The 13,327-nt window shown below is 43.7% G+C and overlaps 1 protein-coding gene across 6 annotated transcripts in view; it reads left to right on the forward strand.

The window, feature by feature from the left end:
• The window catches only part of RUNX2 (RUNX family transcription factor 2), a 259,057-nt gene that overhangs the window by 162,657 nt on the left and 83,073 nt on the right, over positions 1–13,327 (forward strand). For 5 of the 6 annotated variants that reach the window (XM_042986483.1, XM_042986479.1, XM_042986481.1 and 2 more), the window contains exon 6: positions 2,615–2,788. The exons of the other annotated variant lie outside the window; for it this stretch is intronic. In XM_042986483.1, the coding sequence (XP_042842417.1) occupies positions 2,615–2,788 (174 nt within the window). The remainder of the gene's footprint in view (positions 1–2,614; positions 2,789–13,327) is intronic. 6 annotated transcript variants of the gene reach the window in all.

The raw sequence follows: 13,327 nt of genomic DNA on the forward strand, positions 1-13,327 counted from the left end.
TAGCCCACATAAAGTCCCAGTGTTTAAAGGAACCGGGCAAGATCGTGTAGCCCTCCCCTTAGCCCTCAGGGAATCTGCCATTCCAAAAATATGGCCTATTAAAAAAAATAACTTCCAGGGACAATTCCATAAGCTTTCTTGTTAATGTTTACAGCTGTCTCAACACCACACCAATGCTTTTTTTTTTTTTTTTTTGTATGTATGTGAGGAACAGAATCCATGGATCCAACTGTGACAAGTACTGTATAATTCCCTAATTGTCAAACTAGTTAGACACAGCAAGATGTATTGATGGAAGTTTGTTTAGGGTAATGGGTGAGCTATTAACTTTGTAATTGGATCCTTGCTGCTGCTTCTGCTTGCGTTGAAAACCAGCCGTGGTACCACATGGGGCTTAGCTCGTAGGTGTCTCTTTCTGTTGATCTGGATATTTTCAGTCCACCACAGCAGCTGTGAGAGGAAGGGAAGATAAATCTAGAATGCCAGCATTGATGGGGCCACATGATGAGTGGAAAGCGTTGTCAGCTAGGATGAGAACTGTGATCCTCTTCCAGGCCAAACCAGCCAATAGCTGAAGACCACAGGCTAGCTGTGGTACCTCTGTAGGCCTTCGTCGCTTTGTCTGTGAATACCGTGCTTGCTGGGCTCCAGGAGCTGTTTGGGCCAATCTCTAAAGGCCGTGTAGAGTTCTAAAATATGTTCATAATCCGGATAAGAAGTTCTAAACAACAAGGAAAACACCCATCCACGCACAGAGAATTTTCCTGATCACTTTTCTCCTGGTCTTAGTCCCTCATTATAGCAGATGCCCCAACTGGCAGGAAATAGGGTGGTGGGTCCATTTCAGTTAATGGGCCTATTTGGAATATGTTTGGCTGTGGAGACAGCTAAACTCATATTACCAAGCCTTGGCTTCCTGTCTGTTTTCTTTGGGCTGGGTAGGCAATGAAAAAGGAGACAGGAAAATACATTTTGGGGCAAATAAAATAAGGAATTTGTCTTATGAAGACAGCTTATAGTTGGGAAATTCTAATGTTCAACTTAACCCTATCCTGATATATTCCTCTTGTCCTCTTGTACCGAGAGGAAGATGAGGTATTCTCGCTACCCACAGAAAATACCTCCTGATTCTTGAAAGCTCTTAATAATCCTCCTTCCAGGTTTTCTTCTTTTGTGGGTAATAATCCTAATTTCCTTGATTTTTCTTCAAAGGGCAAATTCTGATTCTAGTCATCATCTTAAAAAAAATTTTTTTTAATGTTTATTTATTTTTGAGAGAGGGAGAGAGACAGCGTGAACAGGGGAGGGGCAGAGAAAGAGGGAGACACAGAATCCCAAGCAGGCTGCAGGCTCTGAGCTGTCAGCACAGATCCCGACACGGGGCTCGAACTCACGAACTGTGAGATGCTGACCCGAGCCGAAGTTGGAGGCTTAACTGATTGAGCCACCCAGGCGCCCCCCAGTCATCATCTTAATGGCTCTTCTTTGAATCTGCTTCGGTTTCAGTTACAGTATGTTAGGGTGACATACTCAGGCCTCATTCTGGTACAGAATATGGAAAAAGGAATCTACAGTATGTTTCTGTTCATGTATGAGGCATTACCCTGCTCGTTCACCTCGGCACCACTCTGCAGATGTGCACTTAACTTACGTGGCACCAAGTCTCACACGCTGTTCTGTTACGCTTGCACCAAGCCCATACTCCACTCTTTGCTACAAGTGATTTCATGATTTTCAAAAAGCCTTAGAACCTGAGTTATATTTTAGCGGGCGTATTTCCTTATTATCTAGAATTTCCTTCGATTTGAGATTTGAATAAACTAGAAGCGAAACAAAGTTATGTTTTGTTTTGTGTTAATAGTGGAATCTCACATTCACGTGGTAACCCAGAGGGTGTTTTTCCATTTCTTATACAGAACCGTAGTACTAGATTTAAAATAGAAAAAAGCATTCTGTCAGATTTCACATAGTTTATTATATGCTTTGAGGTTTTGGGAGTGTCACAAAATACCCAGATTCCTCTTGAGAATCTGCATTTCCTTGACTGTATTTCCACTTTTTCCTCTGAAAGGGGTTCTAGGTTTGAGTTTTAATTTTTCAGGAGAGTCTCAGTAAGGTCTAGTTGTAACATGAAAAAGAAAAGTCACTATGGTTATCATGGGAATTGCCCCTTGACAAATGTTTGTCTCTGTTTCTGCCCCAGTTTTGGGATAACATGTGTGACATGCACAGACTCTGAACTTGCGGGAAGTTTCCTCCTTCACGAAGTAAGCGAACATAGCCCAGAACACACTCACCTTTCCCACCCTCGCCCAGAGGGTTGGACGAGGCACGCAGACAGCCCTTCCTGAGTGCCAGTCCTGGTGTCAGCTCCGAGTCACCCTCGGGGACCCTCAGCTCTCCGTTTGTAGCACAGAACTAGGAATGCTCCACACCAGATGATGCTTAGAAAGCCACTAGAAATGGAAGGCATTGTAGAGACACTTCCTTATAAATACCAGTATTGATAATCCCTTGGCTTTAAACCCCCAGTATGTATGTTCACATATCTATTTAGTATGGTCAATTGTTCAGCTCATTAATATGCTTTTATTTTATGATTTGCTGTTTCCAGGGCACAGACAGAAGCTTGATGACTCTAAACCTAGTTTGTTCTCTGACCGCCTCAGTGATTTAGGGCGCATTCCTCATCCCAGTATGAGAGTAGGTGTCCCGCCTCAGAACCCACGGCCCTCCCTGAACTCTGCACCAAGTCCTTTTAATCCACAAGGACAGAGTCAGATTACAGGTAAGACAGACTCCTAGGTTTCACTTGCACACAGTCCGGCAGGCTGGGGGTGAGGGGCTACCACATGAGATGTACTCACTTCAATACTCCTGGGCTGTGAAATGGCTTATTATTAAAGAATCAAGATGTGAAGAGACTGACCTTTTTGATTAAAAAAAAAAAAATTCCAACGTTCAGTAACTTTGGGATAAAACCTGGGGGAAGTTTCTGCTAATGTTGCACTTCTTGGTGATGTCAGTGTGCAACATAGTGGATGGTAACGACTATGTTCTCCGGGAGAATGTTTGTTATGAGTTTCTGTGTTGTGCCCGGCTAGTGCAGCGGATAACCTCGCACCCTCACTATTAGAAGATTAGTCTTACCGTCTCAGATTTGGGCTTACATTTCTTACATGTATAACTATTTCATTCAGTTTGCCTGAAAATTGCCCAGGGCTAACAGGAAGCCTTGATTGGTGGGTATAAGGCAAGGTCACTGAGCGGCTCATTGGGCAGACAGAATTCACGTCTGATTCACTTTTAGCTCCAGTTCCTCTTGCGACATGTCTCTTTATTACTACATTCTAGTAAGCCACTTGCTTTACCTTTCTTCTTAAAAATTAACATCAGCATTGCATTACACACTAATCATTCACATTTGGTGCAGTAAGACTCCCAGCTCTCTCTCTCTCTCTCTCTCTCTCTCTCTTTTCTGCCCCAGTTGTGCAAAAACAGATCTTGCTTTTAGTGTGATTGCTCTTGGGTCCTGGTGACAGAGGAGTTATGTCAGTCGTCATAGATCTTTAAGTTGCCCATCAGAAATACTGAGAGCTGATGTCACTTAGTCATGTCATCTGGCTTCTGTTGTTGGCAGAGGTAGACCAGAATGGAGGGAAAAATAACTCAAAACAAAATGTACAAGAAACTATTCTAACGGTTAGGTTTTGGTTGATAGTGCTTACGTGTTGAGTGTCCCTAAAAGATTATAAACATAACTGTTTATAAATGGAATGACCTTCCTCTCTTTCTCCCCTGCCCGTATTAGGGATATGTCTCCTTGGATATTTATTTAGAGTAGGTTTCTGTGGGTATATGTATATGAGTCTGAATATATGGGTATGCCTGAGTACATATTTAATAGATAATACAGAATTATAAAAATAAAATATCTAAACACTACAGAGAACCAGATCTCTGCATCAGGTAAGAACATTAGAGCTCTGTGAACAATAGCCATGGATTAGCCTAAAGAAATCACTAAATGTTGATATGTAGGAATTAAGCTTACTGTGTTTACTAGGCAGGCATCCTTGATAAAAATATAAGGGTGAAATTCACACTAACTTGTGAATTTCAAGCTTGTTGCTACAGGTGCTGCTGCATTTAAAGTAGTGGGCTTTAGATCTTCGATGAAGCTTCATAAATAGCTGTCCTTTTGTCTTCAGAGTAATCTTTAGACTGTGTGTATGTGTGTGTGTGTGTGTGTGTGTGTGAGCACACGTACCCATTTGTATACATATTTAAGAGTGTTTATATGTGATTTGTAAGGGACTTATGATGGCTAACAAAATATATATAAGAAAAATATATGTGCTATGATTGGCAATCCCTGAGCTCTTTAAATGTTTGATTTCTGTGTTCTAATCCTTAACTGTTTGCTAATTATGTTGTACTAATGACTAATGCTTTCAAAGTGGCTTTTGGAAACTGTGTGTTGCTAGATTCATTTAAGAAGATGCTTTCCTCAAGGCTTTGACCACAAACCTGAAGATGACGTCATAAAAAAGCACCAGAGGACGTTTTAGAAACTGAAGGTATCTTAGGTATCATTAGCCAAAAGGCCGGTAAAAGTGGTAAGGGGGATCTACATGTTACCAGCAGATGTGAGTGCAGAGAGTAAGGCTCTGAGAAGGTGTAAGACACGGGGATACCAGGAGAGCATCTGGGCAGACCAGGGTCGTGACCACCTCCATAGACGTGGCTCTCCTCCTCTGGTCACCTCCCTCCCCGCTGGGAGGCTCAGGAAGGTTAAGCTTCTTCTTGTCTGCAGCTTTACAGCAAGCTAGTGGCAGAGCAGAATTCAGTCTCTTGACTCCTGACGTAGTGTGTTTTTTTTTTATACAGTACCATGCTACAACTCCCTCATGATCAATTAAAAATAATATTTTAAATACTCACTGGATGTATTTCTAAAAAATGAAAACAGAAAACAGTTGTATTTCTAGGTACCGATAGCTTTCTGGAATGACACCACAAGAGTCTTAGCTCTGCATTGGCGATTATAGCACTAGAATGATTGATTTATAGATCAGTCTTCTCGTTTTTCTAGCATCCAGAGTATTGGGCCCAACAACTGTCTCCAGCAGCCTTCCCAATGTGCAGATTGACACATGTGTTTGTGCCACCCCTACCCACTCTTGGCCATGTGCACTTTCCTTACATGCTTCTGTACTGTTAGTGAGGTGATGGGTACAAGTATCTCCCTATAACTGAGGGTGTGCGCACTTCTACTGTGACCCAAATTATTACACAATCCAAGAACATCCAAGAACAGCAGCAACTTTGAAGTGAATTTATTTCACTTTTTTTCCTCTCTGGGTTAATTTTCTTATTTATTTAGTGAAGATAATTTAGAGCCTACCACACATAGAGAATTAGGTCTCGGGTAATACAGGAGGAGGGGAGAAGAAAAGTGCCCTGTCCTTGACTTAAAGTCTAATTGAAGAGATAGCGATCCTTCCCAGCCCTCACACAGCCACATCTGTCCCTGGACTGTAATGTTGTTGTTTCCTGAGTCCACGTTCTTCTCCCTGCACCCTCTTACTTAGGCTGTTCTATCTCCGGTGGTCTGTGTCTGCAGAAAGGTGCCATCCATCCCTCAAGGTCATTGTTACCTTCTTTAGGAAAGAGTCCTGGGACCTGTGTCTAGAGGCTGCCTATCTAGCCTCTAAGCTGTAGTTGAGATTGCCTTCTTTTACAGCTTCTGGGTGTTTCTTTGTTTCCACCTTGCTAGACTGCAGATTCTTCAAGGGATTTATTACAGGGATTAATTTTGCTTGTGTAGGCACAGTGGTAGGCACATCTGGTGAAATGTTGAATTAATGAAAGTTTAGATGACAAGATGTCAGTACAAGAAGAGCTGAGATGTCATGCCTTGTTGGCATCAACTGTTCTCTCTCATTTCCTGTCTCAGGGTGCTGTTGTTCCCTGGTGATGAGCACCAGTGGCAGAAATCACATTTCGGTATAACGCTTGCATAGTGAAACCATTTGGTTTCATTCCAGTGTAGGATCTACACAATTGCATGCCTAAATGTAAGTTCTACTTACGAGCCTTGCCTACGATGGGTTTTGTAACTTCTCCGCAGTATGTAACGTCTGCATTTTTTAGGACATGGAATCCTTTGGATAAAGAAGTTTGTCATCTCTCATTGGCTTGGCCCTCTTGATATCTCAAGCTCTTACCCCAAGACTATAGATGATGATCATGGTTGTATGGTAACTACTATATATACACTTGCCAACAGAAAAGGGGTGAAATGAAGTTAGAAGTCATAAACTGAGGAAGTGATAGGCACTGAGTGTTTCATATTAGTGTTCTCCAGTGTCTCTTGTAGTTCCTAGGGCTAATGGTCCTAGCTGTGCAGTGGGCTGGCTTCTCTGCTGTGCTGGTGTGATGGTCCTTCTGTTGTCGTCTTTAATGGCTGATGTTCTATCTGAAGGCCCCAGGGCCTCCTATGGCTTCCTGAGGAAGTTGCTTCCTCTGTATCTTTTTTCTTTTCTTTTCTTTTCTTTTCTTTTCTTTTCTTTTCTTTTCTTTTCTTTTCTTTTCTTTTCTTTTCGTCTTCAGACATCTCGTGCCTATCTCTGGGTGCTAGGAAACACCTAGTCGGTCACAAATGGCTACTTCTTTTGATTCAGAACGTGGTGCTTAGCAGTGGAGTTAGGGATATTATGTTAGGAGATACTGCTCAAGACAGTCACTGTTTTAACCTCAGTACTTTGTGGGTGAGTGAGCTACACCTAAACAACAACAACAGCAACAAAAGCAGACCTAGGCCCTTGGGTTTGGTGGATTGGGACATTCATCTAACCTTTGGGGCTGGGCGTTCTGCTGTTCTATTATTCATTCATTCAAAAAATACTCGAGTGCTTACTATCTGCCAGGCGTTAAGTAAGTGCACAAGATAGATACAACTTCTGCTGACAAGGAGCTCCCCTTTTCGTGACAGACGGTGTCTGTAAATGGGTAAATAAGCATACATACGAGATAATTTCAGACAATAACACATGCTTTGAGAAATTGAATAGAGTAATGCATTAGAGAGCAACTTAGGGAAAGAAAAAGGTAATTTTGATTAGGAAGTTGGGACAGGGTTCTCCTAAGAGCTTTGAAGATCTGTGAGGAAGAGCATTTTCGGCCACGGAAGACTCATGCACAGGCTCCCGGGAAGCAGTGACTATGGTTGCTCAGGGGTCAGGAAGATCAGTGTAAGTGGAATGTAGCAAACACAGGAAATGATAACAGAAAGCCAGGCAGGGAGTGGATTATGGAGCGCCTTCAAGGACCTGGTAAGGAGCTTGGGTTTTGCTCTGATCGCAGTGGGATGCTCTTGAAGGATGTGAAGCAGGGGAATGACCTTATCAAATTTACATGCTTTTAAAAAATCACCTTGGCTGCTGTGTGACGAACAGATCATAAGGAGACAATGGTTGAAGCAGGGTCGTCGTTTCGGAAGTTACTGCAGTAGCCCAGGAGAGAGTTAAGGATGGTTAGCATTTTTTCTTCTTTCTTCAAGACTCAGATCAAAGGCTGGCACCTCTGTCAGGCTTCTTCCAACCTACCCACACTGAGCCTGAGGCTTCCATACCGCCAGTCCATGTGGCGACAGTTACTTGTTTACACGTCTGTCTCCTTCATCAGACTTTGAACTTTCAAAGTCTAGGGCCATGTTTTATTTTATTTTATTTATTTATTTAAAAAAATTTTTTAATGTTTATTTTTGAGAGAGAGAGAGACAGACAGAGTGAGTGGGGGAGGAGCAGAGAGAGACACACACACACACATACACATACACACATACACACACACAGAAACTGAAGCAGGCTCCAGGTTCCCAGCTGTCAGCACAGAGCCCAATGGGGGGCTCAAACCCATGAACTGTGAGATCATGATCTGAGCTGAAGTCTGGCGCTTAACCGGCTAAGCCCTGGGCCATGTTTTATTTAGCTTTGTGTCCCCCTTGTCTTACATAGTGCCTGTTGCCTTGTCACTTTGGTTTGGTGACGAATGGATCATTGACCTCTTCGGGAAGTGTGATCCACTATTATCCTAGCCCTAGTACCTATTTGGTTGACTTACTCTTAGCTACCCTTTATTTATTGAAAAGCGTGTTGTGTGCCAGGCATTATAATGAGGTTAGTTCATACGCTCCTTACAACAGCTCTGTGAGATAGGTGGCATTATTTTGAAAGCTGAGGGTCAGAGGGGCCAGGTACCTCGCCCAAGGTCCCACTTACAAACCATTAAGTGGTAAATATAGGAATTAAAGCCAGATCTGCTTTGCTTCAGGGTCCCATGCTCCTTAACCACCGTGCACTCTTGGGAGGCTGAAGCATACTTCTATCGTGGCTTGGTTTTCCCCAGTTTCAGTACCTACGTCATTTTATTTATGCAGCTCTTCCCCACTGACATACTGGTTTTACATAAAGTTCTTAATCAAAGCCTTAAGACAATTCTTAAAAGTATGTGTTTTCCAGGTGGAAGAAATTGATTCTTTGAGAAATGACTTCCCGAAAGCTTCTTTAGCCATTATAGTTGACTGTGAGTTCCAGATTCTTGGTAGGCAGTCACCCCCATCCCTATCACGTCAGTCATGTTGCTGACAATCTAAGTGGTAGGTGTCCTAAGGGACTAATCTCTTTGTCTTCTCTCCATTGGGTATTATTCAGAATCCTCAGAGATATTTTCAGAAAAGGGAGGCATTAAGAGTGTCTGAATCATGCTTTAAAATGCAATAAAACTGGTTTTAATGATTAAATTATAGTTGTAGGAGCATAGATGCAAGGTAGCATTCTTCGGAATATCTTAGAAAATAACCTGGCCAGGCATCATGTAGGATAATAATCTTACCAGCAATTACCTTGACCAAAGCGAAGTAGTTTCCACCCGACTTCGGTCCGATTCCATATTCCCTTGGCAAATGCCACACCTTTAAACATTGGAAGGCTCTCAGGCAGTCGGGCGCCTGAGCTTGGCCTGTGTACGTTGGAGGTCCCAGGCCCGAGTCCACTGTACTCACACTGAAACATTTACTAGCATAATCCTTTCCCAAATAGGAAAGCACAGCTGAGTAGCGTGCGTCTCAAATTGCTGCTCTGTTCAAGTGCACAGGGATCACACGACTGTTTAATGTGACACAGGGTGAGAGGTGAAGTGGACGTGGGGCTGGTGGCTGGGGGGTGGTGGTTGTGTGAGGGAGGGTGAAGTCATGAGAGGGGCTCGGACACTGTTAGCAGGAAGAGTGGCCTCAGGTGCCCTCCCTGTGAGATGATGGTGGGGTGTGGAGAATGGGAGTTAAGCAAGGTCTCCTGCTTTATGACCACCGTGGTCTCACTCGCCCGTAGGCATCTCGCGTCCGAAGGAACTGAAATCGCCACATTCAGAGACCGGCTGTTGAAAGTACTATTCTTGTACTTTGGTGGTGCTACTGTTTAATTTCTGAAGTTACTAGAGAGTCCTGTCCCATCTTCTTCCTTTGAGCTTATTTGGGCAGACCAGTCAGGGCAATTTGCTGCTGCTGTGCCCATTTGTGCACTGGGAATCATTTTAGGGGAGGTCACTGGTTACAGTCCTTGTGAGAAAACAGCACAAATTCTGTGTCAACACAATTGCACATGTCTTCAGCTCTGGCGGCCACCTTATGATGAAGAGCAGAGTTCAGGTCCAGCCTGCGCTGGCTTTGAAGAAGAAAGCTTAGTAGGACCCTGCGAAAGGCTGGTGGTCAACATGTCATGCTGTTGTTAGCCTGTTAGCATCATCTGTAGATTAACTTCTTACAGGTCTCTGGACTTCTGTTAGTAGGAATTCCCTTATTAACTGAAGATGCTCTGGCTTTCTTATGCTTTTAGGAAGATAGAGAGGGGCAGTGTTCCAAGAAAAATTAATTTCATGAGTTTCAAAAACTTGTCTTTGTAATTTCCTCCCGTCTGGAATAGAAGATGCATAGTTAATATCTAATTGTGATAAGAAGAATCCATCTACATAATGCCTCGCTTTATCCTTCCCCAAGACTCTTCCGTTTCTAGCCTGTCTTTGGGTCTCTGCCCCAAAGGAAGTCTTGATTTTTTTCTCATTATTTTCCAGAGCGTTATGGTATGCATGACTTTCCTCTTTCCTAGTTGCCTGGTGACCTTTCCAGCCCATTTTCACCTTTTGCAACAGAGTGTAGACAAAATGATCAGAATAGGAATCTCACGTTGAATGAAATATTTAACCTACAAGGCTAACTCAGGAGAAGGGCAGGTCCATGTGATGTAGTGGATGGTCCAGTGGAGCATTTTGGTGATTAATCATCGATGGGCGCCTGGGGCTTCAAAGGCAGAGTTGGTATGCATTGTACTATGTACTGTTAATAGTGACAGCAATACCTTACAAATGTTACCTGTTTAGAAAGTGCTTTGGTTCCATATTTTCATTTTAATATGTGCAGAAATATTCCAGGAAGGAAAAATCGTATGTCACTACGACCACGTAAGACCATCAGATTTTTTTTCCTAGGGCTTTGTTTGCTTTGAATAAAGACTTGCTTTTTCACTGTTTCTAAACAGTTGGTGGTAGCAGTCTTCCAAAGATGGATATCACGGAAGAGTCCATCTTGTGAAGCCATTTAGGAATAAGAAACTTAGGACCAGGTTTCTGAAACTCTCAGAGTTAAAATCGGTGTTGCAGGAAGATGAAATCTGACAAGGTGGTTTTAGGTGGAGGGGAGGGGAGCGTGCAGGGGAGAGGGTTGAGAAGAATAGTGAATAGTCTTGGAGCAGTCATCAAGGTGAATGATGGGAAGGGAAAATGACTTTGGTCATTTTCAACTTTGGTTGAGCGTTGCAGTTTGGGAATAGGGGGTGGGCTCTGGTGGATCACCGGGAGAATGACAGTTTCTCCCAGGACTTGGTAGGACTTGGTACAAGTCAGGGAAACAAGGAAGATGTTGAGCCACTTACCAGTGTGGAGGAATGTCCTGGAGGTTGGTAGGTCATGGCAAAGATGGAAGAACTTCTGAAGAGGAGTTAGCTTGTCTGGTGACCTTGGAGAATGAGCCAAGTGGAAAGGTTAGGAGGAAAGATCCAGGCAAGTCTGAGTTTCAGTTCAGGAGGGAAGTAGGAGTGTTTTAAGGAAAGGTCGAGGGCAGATGAGAGCTGTTGGCCGCTCCTTCAACCATTCCTCATGATGGCAGCTGGAGGCTCTATCTGATGCCGCCTTGAGAAAACACAGCTCTCCAGCTAGGTATGACCGGAGAAGTAGGGGTTTTCTGGTACTTTGTTAATGCATTCCAAGACTGTGTTAACTTTTTGTCATCCTGTCACACTGTGGCCTGCAGTCCAAGAAGAGCTCTGATCTTAGGGCAGGCTTCCCCCATCCTGTCTTGGAGTTGACCAAAGGGCAGCACTGTACTTTCTTATTCGGTTTCATTATGTTGCTTCCATCTCCTCCTTCCATCCTGTTAGGGTTATTTTATAGTTCTGATGCTTCACCCAGTATGTTGGCTGTTCCTCACAACGTGGTCTCATCTTGCAGCTTAGATAGGTTGTTTCTAATTCTTTAAGACTTTAGGGAACATGCTGGATGTAACTAGGATCAGAACGCCCTTGAACCTGTCACCATGCACCTCTTTCAAAGCTGACCATGATTCACCTCGATTCATCCCCGCTACCACTTTCTGGTAGGCCTCGTAGCTGGCTATAAATCACATTAGAGATAAGGTAGTTAGTTACCTGGCTGAGGTCAAGATGCACAACGGATGGATGCTTTTTCTTCTAGTCTGTTGCTGAAGTAATCCTAAGAAGCAGGTTTTTAGTGAACCCATTCTGCTTTCTGATTGTCACCGTGGAGCTCAAGCGTGACAAGCCCGTGGTACACAGGCTGTGGAAGGTGACTTAGAGTTTTCAGTGGGCTTGCAAGCAAGTGGTCACCAACAGAGGCTCCAAAAAACTAGTTGACATTGAGATTTTACCAATAGCAATGCTGTTTGCAGAATAAGGTAAATGGGGTAAGCAAATGGAAAACTACTAGATGTTGTGCAGTAAAGGCATTACCTTCAAGCAATTTAATAAGTATCACGGGGTGGAGGGTGGGGGGGAAGGAATGCCAGCGAGCAAAGCTAAGATTAGTAGTGAGTGGAGTTATGGGGAGACAGACTTTACTTTTACTATGACTTTGTAGCCCTGATTTGTCAAATAGAAACCCTTTGCCTACTGTTCTCCACAGTTCTTGCAATACCGTGGGGTATGATTCATCTTGGAGCAGAACCTTGAATTCACTTAAAGCACAAGTCTCTCTCCTCTGTCTTCTTACCTCTCCCGAGCCTTAATTTCCTCTTAAGCATGTTTGTTGTGTTCATTCTATTTGAAGATCATTCTTGATAGGGAAGATTACATCAGAATAGTGTTGGGTAATTTTCCTTTTTTATCATCACTAAAAATTACGCCCTTTGTTCTCAGACTTTGGTGCATATTAGCGTCACCTGGGGAGCCTGTTAAAACTACAGATGCCTGCTGGGGCACCTGGGTGGCTCAGTCAGTTGAGCGTCCGACTTCAGTTCAGGTCATGATCTCGTAGTTCGTGAGTTCAAGCCCCACACTGGGCTCTGCAGAGCCAGCTTCTGATCCTCTTATTCAGTTTCTCTCTGCTCCTCTCCCTGCTCGTGCTCTCTTGAGGATAAATAAAACATTAAAAAAAAAAAAAAAGTACAGATGCCTGGGTTTTACCGCTGAACCAGAATGTATGAGGTGAAGGCTGCCTGAATCTTAGCTGCAAGGCCATGGGCTCTGCTGCTCACCCGGAGCTGAGGTGAGCCTCAGGAGCCTCATCCCCGTGGTCAGATGATGTGTGTGGGCAGCTAAGTGCCTCAGGCTGCTTCCTGGTTTTCCCAAGTGCAGCTCCTGGACTCCACCCTTCTGTCCATTTCAGCTGCTGTTTTCCCTGTACACCCTTCCCTGTGTGCCGAGCCCTAGGCTGGGCTCGTGCCCTGTTTCTATTATGATGCTGTCGGAGGGAGATGTTAAAAAATGCATATCTGATTATGTCACCCCATGCTTGAAACACCTCCGTGACCTTCCACTGCACTTAGGATAAAGCTGGAAACCTCTAGTGTGGCCCGGCAGGTTCTGCCTGGCCTGACTCCTCCCTGTGCTCCTCTCCCACTATTTTGAACCTTTTGTCAGTAATCCACCCACACTGGCTCTCTCAACTCCTCAAGAAACCATACTGCCTCCATCCCAGGAACTTGATATACACTGTTCGCTTTGCCTAAAGCTTTCTTAACCTCACCTACTAATCTACT

The sequence above is a fragment of the Panthera tigris genome, chromosome B2, assembly GCF_018350195.1.
Source record: "Panthera tigris isolate Pti1 chromosome B2, P.tigris_Pti1_mat1.1, whole genome shotgun sequence".
Taxonomy (NCBI): Eukaryota; Metazoa; Chordata; class Mammalia; order Carnivora; family Felidae; genus Panthera; species Panthera tigris.